This window comes from Cyprinodon tularosa, unplaced genomic scaffold, assembly GCF_016077235.1.
Source record: "Cyprinodon tularosa strain WSP-4 unplaced genomic scaffold, ASM1607723v1 ctg123, whole genome shotgun sequence".
Taxonomy (NCBI): Eukaryota; Metazoa; Chordata; class Actinopteri; order Cyprinodontiformes; family Cyprinodontidae; genus Cyprinodon; species Cyprinodon tularosa.
In genome coordinates, this window is record NW_024038037.1 from 364,780 (window position 1) to 383,865 (window position 19,086).

The 19,086-nt window shown below is 42.1% G+C and overlaps 1 protein-coding gene across 1 annotated transcript in view; it reads right to left on the bottom strand.

Annotated features, from left to right (window-relative positions):
* Positions 1-791: 791 nt before the first annotated feature.
* efnb2a (ephrin-B2a) overlaps positions 792-19,086 on the bottom strand; it is a 31,859-nt gene continuing 13,564 nt past the window's right edge. The window contains exons 3-5 of the mRNA XM_038276208.1: positions 7,444-7,536; positions 5,973-6,071; positions 792-3,963 (exon numbers count right to left, since the gene is read on the bottom strand). Of these exons, the coding sequence (XP_038132136.1) occupies positions 3,548-3,963; positions 5,973-6,071; positions 7,444-7,536 (608 nt within the window). The 3' untranslated portion in view covers positions 792-3,547. The remainder of the gene's footprint in view (positions 3,964-5,972; positions 6,072-7,443; positions 7,537-19,086) is intronic.

Below are 19,086 nucleotides of genomic sequence, written 5' to 3' on the forward strand. Positions count from 1 at the left end.
TTTCATAACTTTTGTTGTATTAGTCATGTAACTTGATCAAGCCTTTTTCTATACAGTTCAAAATAATTCGTGAAAGTCTGTATGATATCATATCGGGTCAATATCAGTATTGGTCAATTCTCCAAGCTGCAATATCAGTATCGTATCGGAAATAAAAAAATTGTATTGGAACACCCCTAATATTAATAGAGTAATACATTTTAGTGAAAAATAAATAACCTGTACACGTTATAATGCCTAAAACCACAGTATTTAGTAAAAGAGTTTAAATAAATTAACTGTATTTTGCAAAATCAAACTTTCGTATCAGTCTTAAAACTGGACCCCGTGTTCTATCAGATGGGCATACCGCGTCAGACCAGCATAGCTACAGTAAATAATCATGCGCAAAACATCAACCTTGCGTTTATCTTTTTAGTTTTGTACGAAAAATAGACTTTAAACTACCTCTGCATGCTTCTATCCCTTTAGTCGTGAACAAAAAAAATAAAATTATGGTGAGATCGCATTTCGCATCGAACAGTTCAAATAACACCAAAAAGTGCGTAATTAAATAGTTTCTTTTTGTACATGACTAAAAGGGATACACGTCTTTTGAGGTAGCTAAAAGACTATTTTTCGTACAAAACTAAATGGATAAATGGGTATGGACTATGGGTATGCTGGTCTGACAGAACACCGGCAGCTGCACCGTATTAAAGCATAATAAGGTGTAAGACGGTAAATTACACTCAGCAGTTTAAACAGTGAATTGAAAGCTGATGAGACATAAATCACTCCCAGACAGCATGTCCATAGGAAAAAACATTTTATTGTAAAACATTTTCAGTTTGTAACAGACTGGTGGAATGTGTGTCATTTATCCTCTTTGAAATTAATTTAAAATTCTTGAATTTGAAAAGGTTTTTATTTTCTTCAACAACCTGGGCCTTCTGACACTGCGAGGAACGAGGCAGCCGTAATCGTGACATGACAAAATACAACCGGGGCGGACGACAAACGATGCTAATATAATACTGTTACTTACAAACTGGACTGAAATTAAACCGTCAACGGAACATAAGAGAGAGAGAGAGAGAAAAAACAAACAAAAACAAACTAATTTAATAAATATTTATGGTACACACTTATGGCACAAATATGCAGCAGTCGGTTTGGCAACTTTTCTCTTTTTTTTTAAACCAAATTACCATGGAAACAGTGCAAAACGGGAGGAAGTGGGGAGGACACGGGCTTTCCATAGAGCGCTAGCTAAAATACATAGCAAAAAATTCAAATTTTATACAAAACATCTTACTTTAAGAGTTTATAAAAAAATGTTTGCTTTTTTTTTATCGGGTTCTGGTCACTATTTACATAAGCTATTTACCAAAAAAGTAGTATGCTCTGTTTTACTGAAGTGTAATTCACTTTTTCTTTTTTTATTTACTTTCCTACAAAGGTGAATAAGGCTATTGTAACAACCCAGGATCCATATACAATACAAACATTAATGTATTTACAGGTTCTTACCTACAGAAGTACGGTGCAAATTTACTGAGTCGAGTGACCATGGGCTGACCATACGAGCAAGGCATTTTACAGTCGCCTGAGGTGCTTCTCTCCAGCCGCCCGCCGGCCTGAGCCCCCCGTCGTTCAAACGGCGGCGGGCGGCGGCCAATCGGGCGCTGAGAAAAGGACGCCAGATTCAAAGAAACTAAGGAGATTGTCAGATTCTGCCGCAGACAGAAAGCAACTAAAAGCCATTTTTTTCTGTTTGTGTTTGTCTTTTTTTCCCCTCCCACACCTTTAAACATCGGTCCGGTTCTGTTACTGATGCTTTTTTTATTTAATATATCTTCACAGTTTGTACTACGGCACGTTGTCGAAAAACAGAAGGAAAAGAACAAAACAGAAGAGAAAACAGACTGGTGTGACGTACTCTTGCTAGTTTTTTGTCATGTTGGTTTGTTGTTACATCTCTCGGTTGTTAAGAACACTTTTTTTCTTCTTAGAATTGATTAAAAAAATAAATAAGAATTGCATATTTGCAGATTTTGTAGCCTCTCAGAGGCACAAACCTCAGTTAATAACAAGGCTTGGCTTTTTCGGTGAAATTCGATGCTCATGGATGGATGAGGATGGAAGCGATGGGCTGACTGATGCTCGGGGGGGGGGGGGAGGCCGTAGAGGATCTAAGCCTGGAGTCACTGACGCTCACATGACCAAACACACATGCATGGTGTAGGTGGAGGGTGTGAATGGAGAGAGAGATCGGGCACACTGGGTGATTGTGGGAACTTTTATTCCTTTGGGAGAAACAGCTACTCTGCACGTTATTTTGGGGATAACTGGAGCCGGATCCAGAACTTTCCTTCCAGGCCGAGCGGCTTCACAGATATCAAATCATCAAAACCTAGATTGCATAATGTGCACTTATACCCCTTATATATTAAAGTTAGTTTCTTCTTCTTCTTCTTCACGCCGCCTGACAACACCTGTGCTCTGTGTCTATCATAAATAAATTTTATCCACTTATTTTTGTAGTTTTTTCATCATTTAATGTCCTTTTTTTTAATGTACATCTATTTGAAGTGAACAAAAGAGAAGCAAAGACTCACGAGAAGGAAACGCTAATGAAGGTTTAACTGATGCCCGTGTGCTTTACAGAAAACAGAACAGGAGAGCACCGATCAGGCTGAGTTTTGGGCCCTTCGGGTACCCTTAGTTACAGTACCTAGAACCGTTTCAGCCGGCTACCCTAACCTCCACCAGGTCTTACAGCAGTAAGGCGAACTGGAGTCCCGTCTGCGGACGTCGCCGCGTCTCCTTCTCTGTGTGGAGGAGCTAAAGTAAGGAGTGTTAAAAGTGCTGCGCTATGTAAGATACAAAAAAAGTCCTCCTCTCTGCAGGGTCCACCTCCTCCGGTTTGAACTGAGTCGCTGCAACGCGTGACGTCCGATGACACACCCGACAATCGGCAGGGGGGGGTAAAAAACCAAACTATCTGCACTCCAACTATGCCGGAGTATAAAAGCAAAAACAGATACGAACAAAACCGGGAGAGATGAGGAACATAAACAGAAGCCGCCGTTTTCTCTAAAACCTTCAAGTAAAAAAGAAACGGGTGAGAAAACGGAGCTGAGGATGAGGAGAGATGATGCGGTCGACGACAGCGGTGAGTCCGTCTCTGTGAGTGTTTGTGTGCGATGGGAGACATGTGGGTGGAGAGGTGACGGGGTGATCGGAAAAAAAAAAAAAGTCCCAGAGAGGAAATCTCTCTGCTTCCAGTCTGTCCGCCATAGTTCCCGCTTCACCCACTTCCTGCTGCGGTAGTCCCTCCCTCACGTCCATAAATCCATCCACTCGTTAGCAGAACGCTGACGGCGAGCGTCGGCTGCTTCGCCGCTCTGCGACCGAACAGCAGAAACTCAGAGAGGAAACGACTAGCGACGAAACAACAGAGGAAAGGAGGAGGGGTGGACAGAGAGAGAAAAGGCGGGACGGCCGGTTGGCGTCCCCGCTCTGTCCGTGGATCGTCGGGTTCCTGCTTCCCCAGGTCTCCACCTCAGACCTTGTAGTAGATGTTGGCGGGGCTCTGAGGAGGCATCTCCTGAACGATGTAGACGGGGTGTCCGTAGTCCCCGCTCACCTTCTCGTAGTGCGGGCAGAAGACGCTGTCAGCAGTCCTGAGCGGGATGATGATGTCGCTGGGCTCCGAGCCGTTGTTGTTGCCGCCGCCTCCGCTCCGTTTGGGCGTGGCCAGCGTGCTCAGCGACAGCGTGGCCGTGTGCTGCGGCGAGTGCTTGCGGTGCCGCCGTCGGTACTTCAGCAGCAGCAGGACCAGCATGACGATGATGACGATGAAGATGACGCTGCCCGAGGCGATGCCCACGAAGATGGCCACCTCGGAGCCAATGGCGCTGGATGACTTCCCGTCGCCGCTGCTGCCGCCTCCTCCGCCGACGTCTGTGTGGGATTTCCCTGCGAGAACGGAGGAAAGGATTCAGGAACCAGAACGACACAGAAGTGATCCGAACTCCGAGTCGGATCAGGAACAACAAGCCCGTTTCATCCTCTCCTTTCCCTAAACTTGTCCCTCAGAGCCGCTGGCAGAGAAAATGTTCCTGATCCTTCAGATTCAGCCTGCAGACGACTTCAACCTTGAAGGCAGAGCCATCAGAGGCTGACAGCCCATCCTGGCAAACGGCTCTCAGATAAATTGCATTTTGAAAGACATAAAAAGTAACTGGATTTTCTGGCTAACAGCCCCAGAGGGGAGAAAATAGAAATATTTGATACGGTCATGAAACATCAATTATAGAAGGCAAGCTGTGCTCTGACTCCCAGCGATGGAGGCTCTGGTTCAGATCCAACACTAAAGGGAAGGAGAGCGCTGCTCTGCCCGGGACGGGCCGGATTACTGCGTCTGCCGGACCTCCCAGCGGGACTGAAAGTGCTTTAACCGCTGGCTGGATGGATGGAGGGACACCCGAAGAGAGGACCCCTCTCTTACTGAAGGGGGGATTATGCTGCCTGCAGCTCTCTGAGGGACATATGCTCCGCTAGCAGCAGCGACTGAAGGACCACCGGAGGAAGCTAACGGCTGCAGATCTAACGGATCCAAGGGTCCATGTTAAACAGACTTCTGACTGATTTAGACCCAAAGATTCAATAATGTTTGGTTTAATAGATCAGGATTCATTAATGCAGCAGCTGTGAAGAACGGATCCCAGAGCAGAAATGTAAATAGAATCATAATAACATTAATCTTTTTTTCCCCTTGATTTGAACAGGCGAGATTCAGATAATTTACCTTTACACTGCAAAAACAATCCATAAATAAATAAAAATGTCTTAAATCAAGTGTGTTTACCCTTAATTTAAGCAGGTAAATAAGATTATCTGCCAATGGATTCAGTATTTTTACTCTTAGAAGAAGAAATAATTAAATAATATTCACTTGAAATAAGACAATCCAAGTGTTTTTTTTTTCTTCTTTAAGCGCTCTAATTTCTTTTATACGGAAGAGGATTAGGGCCACTGGGAAAAAAAAGTTACTGATTTAAAAATTTTATTTCAGTTTTGTATGGGAAAAAAGTCAGAATTCTGACTTCTTTCGCAGAATTCTGACTATAATCTCAGAATTCTGACTTTAATCCCAGAATTCTGACTTTTTTCGCAGAATTCTGACTTTTTTTGCAGAATTCTGACTATAATCTCAGAATTCTGACTTTTTTCGCAGAATTTTGACTATAATCTCAGAATTCTGACTTTTTTCGCAGAATTTTGACTATAATCTCAGAATTCTGACTTTTTTTCACAGAATTCTGACTTTAATCTCAGAATTCTGACTTTTTTCGCAGAATTCTGACTTTTTTATTGTCAGAATTCTGCGAAAAAAGTCAGAATTCTGAGATAAAAGTCAGAATTCTGAGATTAAAGTGCACAACTTGATGTAAAGTTAAGTCCTTACTGTCGGGTATAAAATAATCGGAATCTACAGGTTAGGTTTTTTTAAAGATGGCGGATCAGCCAGAGGAGCACCAGGAAAATCAGCTTCATTTTGTTTTTAGTTGTTGTTTTTTTCAGGGGGACTGTTTATGTGGATCAGCCTCAGTTCCTCCCCTGCTTCTGATTTTCTTACTGAGACATTTTTTCAGCTGCGATCTAACAGCAGAGATAGAAGCGAGCGAAACAAAGCCACTCGGCCTCAAACAGGCAGGTTCTGTTTGTGGAGGACGGCAGGCAGCAATCAGATCGTTTTCCTGGAAATGTCACCTAAGTGACGGGTTAAGGCTGAAATGGGAGCAGCCTGGAGACACCTTAGAAGTCCTTGAAGGGCCAGAGATGCCTTTCACTTTTACAGGTAACATTCAATTACTGGCTGATGATTGGCTGACACACTTTGGCCTCTCACTCTAAAAACTTCCAGTGTTTCTAGAAACCCTGCACATGACCAAAGGATGTGAGTCTGACAGAGGCGGCCTCACCAGGATGGTCGGGAACTTCGTTCGACTCCCTGTTGTCATCGAGAGGTTTATAAGGTGTTCTCGTAGGGCTGTCTTTGGGTGAAACAGGGTCAGAGGGATCTGAAAGAACCAGAAAACACAGATCAGCAGGGGAAACTCAGGACTCCTCAGCTCACATCTTTATGTTTGTGCAGAAACAGCCGACTGGAAAAGACACCAGAAGCCTTGAATTGGCAAATAATCGGATCATGTCAATCATAAAGACGTGTTTAGGGCGAGAAATCAGCTTTTTTTGGGCTGATATTAGCGTTTTCTTTCTCCTATTGCTATCAGCCGATACGTGCATGCGTTGTCTAAAGGTTATCCTCCTGCAGCAGTCTAGATTCGGCCGAGAAGGTGAGGAAGTGGGGGCGAGTTTGTGCAACAACGGAGGGGTATGAGGGCTAAAAAGAACGGGGATTCAGCTGGAAAAAGGGTCCCAGCGTTCTCGCGCACCTCGCTCTTCTAGCTGCTCCATCTTCACCAGTCATTTTCCATAATAGCGGTCATACAAACAAAACTAGCCGTTAAGGTACCAAACAGGAAGTACGGATGAGTAGAGCAGATGTAGGCATATATGCATTAACTGGGACACACGCAGACGACCTGGATTATAAACCAGCATTAATTCATCAGTGTAATTAGCACTGTTGATGAAATATGTTTTTTACTTAAAAAATAATGGAACACAATTCAATCAATAGATGACATGGTGGTGGCAGCATCATGCTGTGGGAAAAGGTTTTTCAGGGTGGAATTCGGCAATAGTGGCGTTTTTTTTTACCCATTTAAATTGATTAAATAGGATTTAAAAAAATATATATGGTTTTGACAAAGGAGATGATGCCAAATAACAAAGGGTGTGAAAACTTTTCTAATCTTCATCTAAGAACAAATTTCTCTACTGATTGGAAATAAACACCACCAGATCCAGATCTCAGCTTAAGCTCACAAATATTGAGATTTATGAGCTGTATCTCTGCAGGAATCATCAGAAGGTTGGTGTTCAGGAGCAGGCCGGGGGCGTGGACACCTCTGAGGGTCATGCATATCCCTCTGAGGGCCGTGCACGTCCCTCTGAGGGTCATGCATGGCCCTCAGAGGGACGTGCACGACCCTCTGAGGGCCATGCATGGCCCTCAGAGGGTCGTGCACGACCCTTAAAGAGACATGCAGGGCCCTCAGAGGCGTGCACGTGACGAAGCTTCACCAATGGTAAATCTTCCAGGAAAATGATGCATCAATTCTAAGTCATCTAAACTAGATTAGCATACATGTAGGGAGGCGTGTGAGAGCAGATGCACCCTGTGCTCGTGTGCATCAGGGTTTGCTGGAATACATTTCCTGCCCCCCCCCACCGGGTGTCATGGAGACGATGGAGCAGCTCGCCGCACCGCCTCCTCTGACCTTATTCAGAGTTTTCTGCTTTGCGGCCGTATCTCAGGATACTCACTCTGTCCCACTTTCATGACTATCTTCATGGACTTGGTCTTGCACACCCCTCCCTCCTGGTTGTCGATGCCCTCCATGGTGCCGTTGGACGTAGCTGGAGGAGGAAGCGGAGAAGAAGAGGGTCAGAACGGGCCACAGACACAGAACCATCAGAGGAACAACAGGGCCTCCCTCTGAGGAAGGATATGACTCACTCCCCTTTAATAAAATCACCGTCCGTCACCTCGGCCGCCTCTCTGCGGCGGAATATTTCACATCCCTGAAGTCAATTAGCCTGAGTAATTGTGACTGTAATATGTCTAACTGCGCTGACGGGCCTTATGAAGGAGGCTGTTAGGGGAGGCGGCGCTGACGGCACACATGCTGGCAGGCTGCGGGTGGATTCAGCGCTTTATCGAGCATTAGCGCTAACGACACCCAGGAGAGCGCCGGGCGCTTATTAAAAAAGACGTTTTGTTTTTTTATTGGAAAAGCCTTAAAACGCTCGGCAAGCGATGAGCCGACGAGACAAAGAAAACAGATGCAGGTAAACAGGAGATGAAAGGCAGCGTGATTGATGATGTCGACGAGCGTAATTCAATTCCTTCAACCCAAACAAAAACATGTTTTTCTCCCGTCCGTTCGGCTGAAGTTCATCTTTGTCTGCCGCCATTGTGAGACAAACTGGGTTTGGAAGGATTATTCTGAACAGATAATGATGACGACATGAACCCCTCAGCACTTCTACCAGAAATAGGTCTATATCCATAAACTGGCTCCTCTATTTAATGGAAACATTTTCTATTTGAACAGGTGGAGGGAGGGGGGGGGGGGTGCAAGGCTTTTTTAACTAGATTAGAAATTATTTGTTTTAATTAGAAAACAATCCAGAGGACTGTTTCCAAGTTTGAAGACGTTTAGCTTAGAAACAGCATTGCGTTCGAGGCTATCAACTCTATAAAGTCCTGAACTCAACGCTATTTCTGACATTTTGAATTGAAAAAGCTTCCTGGATGGGAAGCGATACGTCCTCAAATTTGGAAACAAAGTCCAGTGGATTGTTTTTTCACTTTTTATGAACGGCAATGACCTGGAAGTCTGAGAATATTCACCTGTATGCAGTGAGTGGGGGAAAAAAAGCTAAGAAAAAGACTTTAAATAGCCCACATGGTGCCAATATGGCCGCCTCTGAAATATTTACGCTTCACTTTTCCTGCATGGCGTTTGGTACAGCAGTTGGTCTGGTTCTGCTTTATGGTTTCCTAGATGAAACGGGTTTCTGCTGCACACTTTCAAAGCAATGTTTACATCACAAACTGCATTTTTAGTCAAAAGCTACAATAATTGGCATTTGTTGAGTAAAGTGTGTGAATGCTGCATGATGAAAGTGTAAACTGGTAGAAATATGCTGAACTTTACAGCATAAAGCAGAAAATAGAAAGAGTTCACTAGTTTCCTAGAAAAAGAGCAGATAGAAGCTGAGGCCGACAGCAGAAGCATTGCTGAAACGTGAATTAGAAGAAAACAGAAATGCTAAACGTCTCTCCTAAAAAGCTGAATATTATGGAAGCCCGTTTTAACCATTCTGTAAAAAAAAAACAATTATCTCATTATATTGAGTTACTATCTCAATATAATGAGATAACTTTTTTTTTTCTTACTGAGTGGCGGAAACGGGCTTCCATAGAATATTGCTAAACCTGACGGCAGCTAATAAAGTAGCAAATAAGGGTGTGGGAAAAAAATCGTTTTGGCGATATATCGTGATTTTTGGCTGCCCAATATAATATCGATCTTTCAGTTCCTTGTATCGATTTTTTTAAAACAAAAAACAGTTTCACCTAAAACAATGAGGCAAAATGGGCTACCTCTGCACCGCCACTCTGGCAGATGGCGCTGTGGAGCCCTTTGCTGTGCGGTGCAGCGCCATATCTGTAGTCGAGGCGGTCACAGTGGAAAACGCTGACTGACTTAAACTCCAAACAACATGGATACCAAAAAAAGTAAGTGATCAATACCTTCTGATTAACATATAAAGCACTCGCTTTTTATATATATATTTCATTTTGACAACAGGGAAAAATACTGCAATATATAGTTATATTGTAGTATCGTAATAATATTGTATCAAAAATCTCACAGTTGGTCACTTTCTTTATTATGGTTTTCCACATTATTTTGGTTGCAAAATATACAATTTTAAAGAAACCTGCAGGTTCTTTTGAATTGATTTAACTTTAGGTGTAGAATTCTGAAACAGATTTACTAAGAAGATGTCAATGAAGAATAGGTGGAGGCAATAACTCACTCTGATTAAAACTCATCATCTGTCACATTTTACCTCTACGGAAGAGGATTAAGGCCAGTGGGAAAAAAAAAAAAGTTTACTGATTTTAAACATTTTTTTCAATTTATTATTGGAAAAAAGTCAGAATTCTGACTTTTTTCTGACAATAAAAAAGTCAGAATTCTGAGATTAAAGTCAGAATTCTGACTTTTTTTGCCATGATGTTAAACTGAAATAAAATTGAAAAATCAGTTAACTTTATTTTTTTTTCAGTGGCCCTAATCCTCTTCCGTATACTTCAAAGGCGTCGTTAATTAGATTATTTTTTTATAGAAATAGGTTCCTTTCCGTGTGCAGGTGAAATTTTACAGAGATCAGATTCATTTCCAGCTCATATCTGACCCATAAACTGATTAATTGAATTCAGGTCAAAAGGTAGCCTCAAATAAAGAAGAAAGGTTGGATTTATTTTTGATAAAGTTTTTTTTAAGGGAGCCCTGAAGTTAATGTGAGAGAAGGAGGAGGATGAAGGAGAGGAAACGAGGAGAGGAAACGAGGAGTTTCCATGTGTGACAGTAAGCAGGATGAAGGCAGTCATCCTCCTCTCCATCCAGCTCCATGTCTCTGCTCTGCTGCTGCCTCTAGAGGCCAGATGGTGGAACTGCATCCACATTAGATCATGGTGGTGGTGGTGGGGGGGGGGTTGTGGTCTATCAGGTCAGTAACACAGAGGCTAACGAGCTGCCAGAGCTTAGAGGCTTGGCTTTCTGCCAGCGCTTAGCGCCCCCCCCCTCCCCATCCTCACCCTTTTACTCCCCTCTGCTTCCCCCCTCCCCCCTCCTATCTCACCCACCTTGCAAACCTCACCTTGTTCCTGCAGCAGCCTCTCCAGAACCAGCCTTCTGACTCGACCCACTTCATAAACATGCAGTTTTCCTCCCCCCCTCCCCCCTCCCTCCCTCCCCTCCAGCTACCAATCATTTTGATCTGAATCCTCTCGCTTCAGTGAGACGCTGATGTTAGTGGACATGGAGAGCATGTTAACGAGGGCCGGGCCCGGCTGGGCTGACCTGCAGCAGAGACCCAGAAGCACATTACAGACAAAGCCGCTTAAAGCCCCCCCCCCTTAGTGTGTTTGTGTGTGCAAACACGCATTTTCTTTCACAGACCTGTTAGCGTAACACTAAGCCCCCTACAACCCTGCAGAGATGCCCTCAACATCTCCATGCTGTTTACGTTGCTCAGAGAGGAAGAGGAGGAGGAGGAAGGTTTACGCTCGGAGATGGGAACGGGTCAGAGGTCACGTGGTGGGAAAGAAAACATTTCACATGAACTCCTCCTCTTTGGAGCACCGAGATAAAAACAGAGGCTTCTGTCTCTCCACAAAGATCAACTTTTCCTGCTTTGTAGTCCAGCTTTCCTTCGCATGCAGGATAAAACCCGGCAGGCAGTCGGTGCCAAGGCTGTGGTCCAGGCGGGCCTGACTGGGATTTAAACAGAAGGGGATTGTTGAATCGGCTCAGGCCGGCTGAATGACTCGGCCCTACTCCGTCCAGTCAGAGTTAACCGACTAATCCCAGGCAGGCCGGGCTCCTTCCAGACCCTCGCCGTCAGATTTAGGTAGAGAGGATGGAGGAAGGGGAGGATGAATAAAAAATGATGTCAGCCGACGCATTTTTCAGCCTTCAGTGGTTCTGAACAGGAAACGGCTGGTTGCACATCGACCCGTCACATCTAAGCAACCAACCAACACGCAGGTCCCAGTTTGGCAACATCAGTGTTTTCCTAAACAAAACAAACACTATGATCCGAATCTTGGTCCGGTTTTTTACACAGCGAACCGGTTCTGATGGAATGATCTAATTACATCATGATCTAAATGTGTTTTAGTCCAGATTTCTATTTTAGCTGCAGATCATGAGGACCGAACGCTTCTTTATTCCCACAGCAATAAAAACTGGAGCAGGAGGAAAAAAAAAAACACCTAATGTCCATAAATGAGGGAAAAATCTATTATTATTATTATAGTTTGGTATTTTTCATTCTAGTTTAGTTTAATTAAGCTGTAACCATTTATTTTTTCTCTAATTTATTTATGTTTCCTTCATTTTTAGGGTTTGGAAGTTTTTATCTGCTTTTACTTGTATTTTATTATTTATTAAGAATGTGTAATTTTTGGGGGAAATTCCAGAATTTAAAAGTTTATAGTTTTGCTACTATGAACTTATTTATATATGTAATAAAAGCTAAAAGATACATTTTTCAAATATGGTTCAATTAAATTGATGTAAACTGAATCCTCTATAAAAAAAACAGATAAACACTTCAATGAATGCTGCTTTGTCTTAATTAGGTCCTTCCTTTTAATTCCCAGTTTTAGTTTATTTTATACTATAATATTATATTATATTATATTATGTTATATCTAGATTGCAGTTTTTTTCCTAAGGTTTTAGTTCTTTATTATAAACATGGCATGAAGGCGTGTTAGCAACCAACAATGATCACAGCTTTGCAGAAGCACAGATAAGCATCCTGAGGCGCTACAGTAGCAGCCATTCAAAATGGCCGCTCCCAGTCAAACGACAGCGAATGGCAGCAAAATCCCCTCCAACCTCCAGCCACTGGCCTTCTCCTGGGTGTGCATGTTTATTTACTCTGACTCCAACCTTTCCCTGAATCACAGAGTCTGACCAGGAGATGATGCTTCTTTTTAGATCTTAATGTCCACAAATTATGACAGAAAGAATACTTTAGAGCAGAGGTCTTCAACAGGGGGTCCACAACCCCTAGAGGATCCATGGAGGTACAGCATGGGGGTCGCGGAAGTTTTGGTTGATTAGACTTATTTTTATAATCCCCCCTGCAATTTTTTCCACTAATTGAAATGTCTTTAAATCCACATTAACATGAATTTAACAGACTGTATTAAACAGATAAATGGAGGCAGAAGATGTCTTTCAGTCATCAATGCTCACATTCAGCGACACACAGGAGCTCTTTCAAGCTGGGCACCGTTTCATTCACAACACCTGTCCCATCAACCAGGAATCAGAAATACTATAATAATCCCAGGGAGGGATTACTTTAGTTACATTACTCCATCTGTAATAGAGTGTATATAGGACCAGTTTGATATAACATTATTTCATGCTATATATATATATATATATATCTTAGGGATGGAACGGTTTATGAAAACGGTCCGAACCGTTCGGTTCGACTGTCTCGGTTCGGTCCGCGTGTGTTTCGTTCGGTTCATGCGCTGCTCGTTTTTCTCATAGGCGAAGCGTTTACACTCCAGAGCAGAAGGTGGCGGTACTGCGACCAAAGCCAACCACCAGTAGTAAACAAGAAGAAGAAGAAGCGAAGCAGCGTAGCCGGGTGGAGCAGAAAAAAATCAGTTGTTGTGGAGAATTGTGTGGGTATGGCGAGTGGGAAAGAACAGGAGTTGGAAGACGCGCCAGCAGCACTTTATAGGTCTGCTGTATGGGAGCGCTTTGCATTTAGAGTGACCTACGATGACGGCGGAAAGAAAGTGGTGGATAAAAGTGCAACAGTGTGCAAGCATTGTGCAACACGTTTTGTTTATGCTAACAGCAACAAGACCAACATGTCAGGCTAACAATCAACATATCGAAGTGAACCGTGGATTTACTGTTCCACCTGTAATATATATATATATATATATATATATATATATATATATATATATATATATATATATATATATATATACTACTACTGTAGATGGATGGAAACTGGAAGCCAGTTTCTCTGGAAGAGTGTCGCCCATCAGCGTTTACCACAGTCTAGGTTACAGCGGCGGTCTTCACATCATATCACAAAGCACAGCGTAGTCTTTACTGGACTAATGTCTTCTGTCTACGGCTGCCTATCTGAACCAGTTTGGGATTTTCTCCAAGAAGCAGGAGTCATGGAACTGGTTCACTCATTCAGTCGGGTTCTATAGAGACGAACCGAGCAGATCCAGATAGAGGATCATCTATCTGATCATCAGCAACCTTTGGAGAACTCGGTTTAGCTTTTCTAATCTTTGATTTTTGCCTACAGGTGTAAATAACTATTTTCTCAACTGGAGCCAATCAATGTCCAACATTTCTGCAGAGGCATCTGGAAAATCATACAAGGTAGTGGAAACGATGAGAGGCGAACGCCGGATCGTCACGTCGCCTGAAATAAACCAGGAGAGACAGACGTGTTTGAAAACCTGAGCACAGAGAACTCTGCGGCTTTCTCTCTCTGTTCAGTTTAATTTTCTCCTGTTTGTCAAATCAAGAGGGTGGAAAATCAGCAAGACTTCAACACGAACGTCAGCCATGTTTGGATAAGGACTTCCTCTCCCATCTCTGTTCTACCAGAAAGGAGACAGAAAAACCATTTCATAATATTTTAGAAAACAATAAAACCTTCTCTTATTATTTAGTTAATAGATTTATACTTTTTTATCCTCAAATTGTTCTGATTAAATGTTGATCTAGTTTTAATGGGCTATAATTATTGTGTATAATTAATAAACAATGCAGAGCTGAAGCATTGCTGGGTCAATAAATACTGGGACAGAGCAGAGACACAAGCCGCCTGTCAGGTCGGGTGGGAAGAGAGGGGACGCCCTGATGGACAGAATGAGGATGGATTTAGGAAAATGGAGGCAGCTATGATCTAAACGCTGAGCTCCGTCCATCAGGCTGCCGTGGAGCGTGAGGACATGATGGCGGAGCAGAGGTTAGAGGCTGGTTAATGCCTGTCACGGCAGCGCGCGGTAATCGGCCGTGACAGTAGGCGCCTTGGGTCCCTTTCAGGACCCCGGTGACCCCCTGAGAGAGGCCGGAGCGGAGCAGGGTCACCATGAATACCAACGCTGCCTAACAACCATCTCTAATCAGCACAAAAAAAAAAAAAAACACAATCTACTGTTTGAATCCATTTGGATTGAATTTAACATCCAATTAGAGAAGGACTGAGAAGGTTTATTTAATTAAAGGTGCTTTTATAAATCCTGCATGTGTGTATTTCCCACAGTGGGACATTTTTACAGCGACTCCAGCTGATTAATCCAGACAAGCGTTTTGGTGATGTGCCGATAACGTCACTGATCTCATTCTGGGAGAAACTAGAAACAAACCAAAAAGCAAAGCAGCTCACAGATCGAGTTCGGATAGAAGGAAGAAACTGATCAAATGTCTCACTGACTGTAACAACAGCTTTGTCCTTCCCCTGCCCTCCCCCCTCCTCTCTTTAGCTCTCTTTCCTCACCCCCCGGCCTCCCTCGTTAGCTCTCTTTCCTCGCTCTCTCTCTCTCTGGCCCCTTTCCCTCCTTATTCATCCCTCTCTCTCCCTTCTCCTCGGCTCACGTAATCACCCCGCGCGCCCGTCGCTCTGCTTCAGGCCACGCTGCCGCAAAGCATCACATCAAGCTCGCCTGCACTCAACTGTGGCTCCATTGTGCACTTTAAAAACAGAGAGGGGCACGCACACAGGGCCTGGTGACAAATCTGCCCGAAAAACAGAAACACATCCCAAGGACGCGAGCACACATGGCGTGGCGTTCTGTACGCCGGTTTGAAATAAAAAGCCCAGAAGCGTTGGCAGAGAAGTCGGCGGAGGCAATGTTAATCCAATCGGTCGAGCCTCAGATCCACACAAGTGATGTGAGGAGAAACGGAGGATTAAACGCCGCTTAATTAATTACGTATTGAGTGCTCACTCTGAGAGACTAATGAAACCCTGGCGGTGAACTTTTCTGAGGCGCTGTCACAGTCTGATGGCTCCTGGATGGGGCTGTTCAGAAGGAAAAAACACACTTATGATGGCTGCTCTGTTTTAGCGGCGACTTTAGACCTAAATTATAGAAAAATCTTCCATAATCTGCACTAATTTTCTTCTGCATAAAAGCAAACTAAGAATGTGCAAACAGCACCCCCTCAGGCCAACAATGGAATTACTTAAATTACTTTTTTTCTTTTATTTAAAGATTCTAAGATTTCCTTTCCTTTCCTTTGGGCCTATTAACTAATCACATTGCTCTGGCTTCCTTTGGCTTCCAATAACCAACAAATGTCATCGTAGTCTCAGGTTATCCTGAGCTATCTCTATAGTTATGCTGCTATAGGCTTAGACTGCTGGAGGACATAGGGACCCCTTTTCATCATTCTATCTCTATTCTCCCACTCTGCAGAATCATCCTGGAGAGAAATATCAGCTGTGCTGCTGCCATCAACACCTTCGTTTCTAGATGTTGGAGCTTGGCCTGTTTTCCAGTGTAGTCCTGTTTCTCTGACCGTGACTAACTGGATGTTTTCTCTTCATCCTCCGACGTGGAAGCTGGCTAGGAGCTCGTCTGCCTGACTGATTTTTGTATTTCTCCTTGAACCCCAGTCGGCCTCAGCAGAAGGCCGCTATAGAAATAAACTGAATTTAATTTAATTAAATAGTCGGTGATCATTAAGGAAACAGACGGTTAAAGAATGAACGGCGATTCTCTGCTATAGTATTTTCATGAACGCTTCCATAAGCAGCTTTTTGGAAAACTTAATGACCATTTTTAAAGACGACAAACCTAAAAACAAGCGCACCTCTACAAGATGACAGTAATAAAGTGCTCCAACGAGAATGAATTTTATGTAAACAAGCCAAAACTCGACCCCAAAGGTGAGAACAAGGTGACTGCTGTGCAGGAGCAGAGGGAAAGTGCATGCTTTTATAAACATCTATAGCTTTTTTATTATAATTATTTAGCACTAATCAATCTCTATCAAATTAATGGTCAACAGAAGTTTTTTTTTAAATACGTCCACAGAATGTCTAGAGTAATGCTCAATTAAATCAATGTCAAAAACTATATATAGTAAATGAAGAATTGTTTTATCAAATTTGACGGTCCAAAATATTTAAACTTTACTTCTGCTTATGATGTCATTGCTGACATGAAAGGATTCCGCAGCAATAGGTGGAGGAGGTGAAAGTCAGCGGAGCTCCTAACAGCTCCATGATAGAGCTTAGAAAATGACCAAAGATCATCATTAGGATTGGTGTTAATGAAAGAAACGTGGGTGAGGGCGCCACCTACTGGCCTGGAGGAGCTAAGCTTTTACAATCACTAATCAGGAGCAGACAGGAAATGCTAGCAGAGGTGTTTTTATGCACTTTGATGCATTGTTTCCGTTCTAACTTTGCTCTCCAGCTATAAGTTAAGCTAAAAACAGCCAGAATCAAGTGTTTATTCAGGAATAACACCTCCTGATACCGTTTTAAAACCATCTGACGGCCCGGTCTGCAGGAGCAGATCAACATTTGGACTTACTTTGCTTTTTAGGGAATTCAAGTGAGCAAACACAGGTTTGGGGTTTCAGTGAATGAATATAAATGAGCTGATAGAGGTCAGGCTGAAAATGCTAAAATGTGACTCACTGGTTTTATATATCATGACCTTTTCTGTTCAGACGCTTTGTTCAAACTAAACGAATGAACCAGCAAAGCAGAACATGTTTTTTTACAGAGAAAAAGAGAGACAGGTAGGGCGTGTTGAGAAATCCATTTCTTCCCCTCCTTCCTCCTGAACTGGAACCTGTCAGACTGCATATGTTGGTTAGCCGAGTGTTTCATAGCAAATCAGTCAAACCCCCACAGGTAGCTGAAGGTTCATCTGGATGCCAGACCAGGTTTGAACGTTTCTACCTGAATCAACGAGGACGCACTTTAATGAGCATCTGGATCATCCAGTTTCACAAAAAAAATTTTGTGATTATACATTTAATGCTATCATATAGATATAAACATATTTTTAATTTAATTTTCTCAGATCTAAGACTACAATCTTTCTGATTAAGTGAAGCTCAACATAATTTATTCTGGGCTGACCAGAAGCCAAACTAAAATAAAGTAATCTGCATTTCTAGGTCATCCTGATGCCAACAATCTTCGGTGCGGTTGTTGTTACAGAGCGAAGTTATAGGCTAGTTTCAATGAAAAAGGTTCGCTAATCAATAACAGAAGGCTGCTTATCGTTAGTTAAAACTCATTAAACTATAAAGCTATGAGGTTCTATAGTCCTCAAATAAGAGATTTTTATACCTTTATAACAACTTTATAAATAAAGTTTCTGCTCCAACTTTAGTTGCGCGTTTTTATTTTTTTTGCTTTTTTTTTCAATCATTTCATCTTTTTCTATATATATATAATCATTATTTATTAATTAATTTGATTTTCTGTAACCATTTGTGTGCAGCGTACTTTTTCTCATGTTCAACAATTGTTTTGTCAACAAAATGTGTCATAAAAATATATTTTAGGGATGCACGATATAATCGGCCCCCTATCAGTATCGGCCTTAAAACTGAATATGGGACATCGGCCACCCCACCAATATTTAACCCGATATTTGATCAGCTTCTGAGTTTCTAAAGTCTAAAAAAAAACAAAAAAAACTACTTCTTCCTCAAAAACTTATTTTTTACAGACTTAAAAACTTCTAAAGACGAGGGAAAAAATATTGATACATTAAAATATCCCAACATCTTCATATGCTGATATATTGCCATTTAAAAACACCATATCAATCTCTTTTACTAATGAAATATTCCTATATGTCATCTTTATGCTACGAAATCCCCCGAAAATTCATCAAATGTTTCCATATTTTTATATGTTGATATATTGACGCGGTATCGATCTATTTTACTAACAAAATCTCACAAGAATTTGCAAAATATCACGAGAGTTTGTAACAGAACGATGAAATTTCACCAGATTTTGAAAGTAAAATAGATAGATACCGCGTTTTTAAAAATCAATTTGATATCAGCATATGAAAATATATTTGAGTATATTATTTTTCAAAGTGTCAGAAATGGATAACAAAACTGCTATTTTCAATGACTACTTATTTTTGTCCAGCTTTAACATCGGTATCGATATCGGTTATCGGCTACATGAGTTTTAAAATATCGGATATCGGCCAAAATCCCAATATCGTGCATCCCTAATATATTTATAAGCTTTCAGAAAGCTGATGAATAAATACATTGATTTGATTAAATCTTAAATAATGTACGATAAATAGATAAGTAAAGGAATCAAAGTTTAGACTAATTTAAAGATGAAATGTAAAACTGTAGATTTGTTAAATCAGTCTCTACAGAACCTCTTAATCAGCCATTATTTATATTAAAAGAAAAATGATTGAACCAAGCATCCTGAGCAGATTTCCTGTCCTCCAAACCTTTTTATTAGCGAACTGTGAGGACCTTAGCATGGACTCTGCTCAGTCTGCCGGGTGTTACAGAGAGGAGGAAGTGGGAGCATCGCTGGAGGTTTTATTCAAGGTCGGGTTGATGTTTTGCATCACTGTTTCTGTTC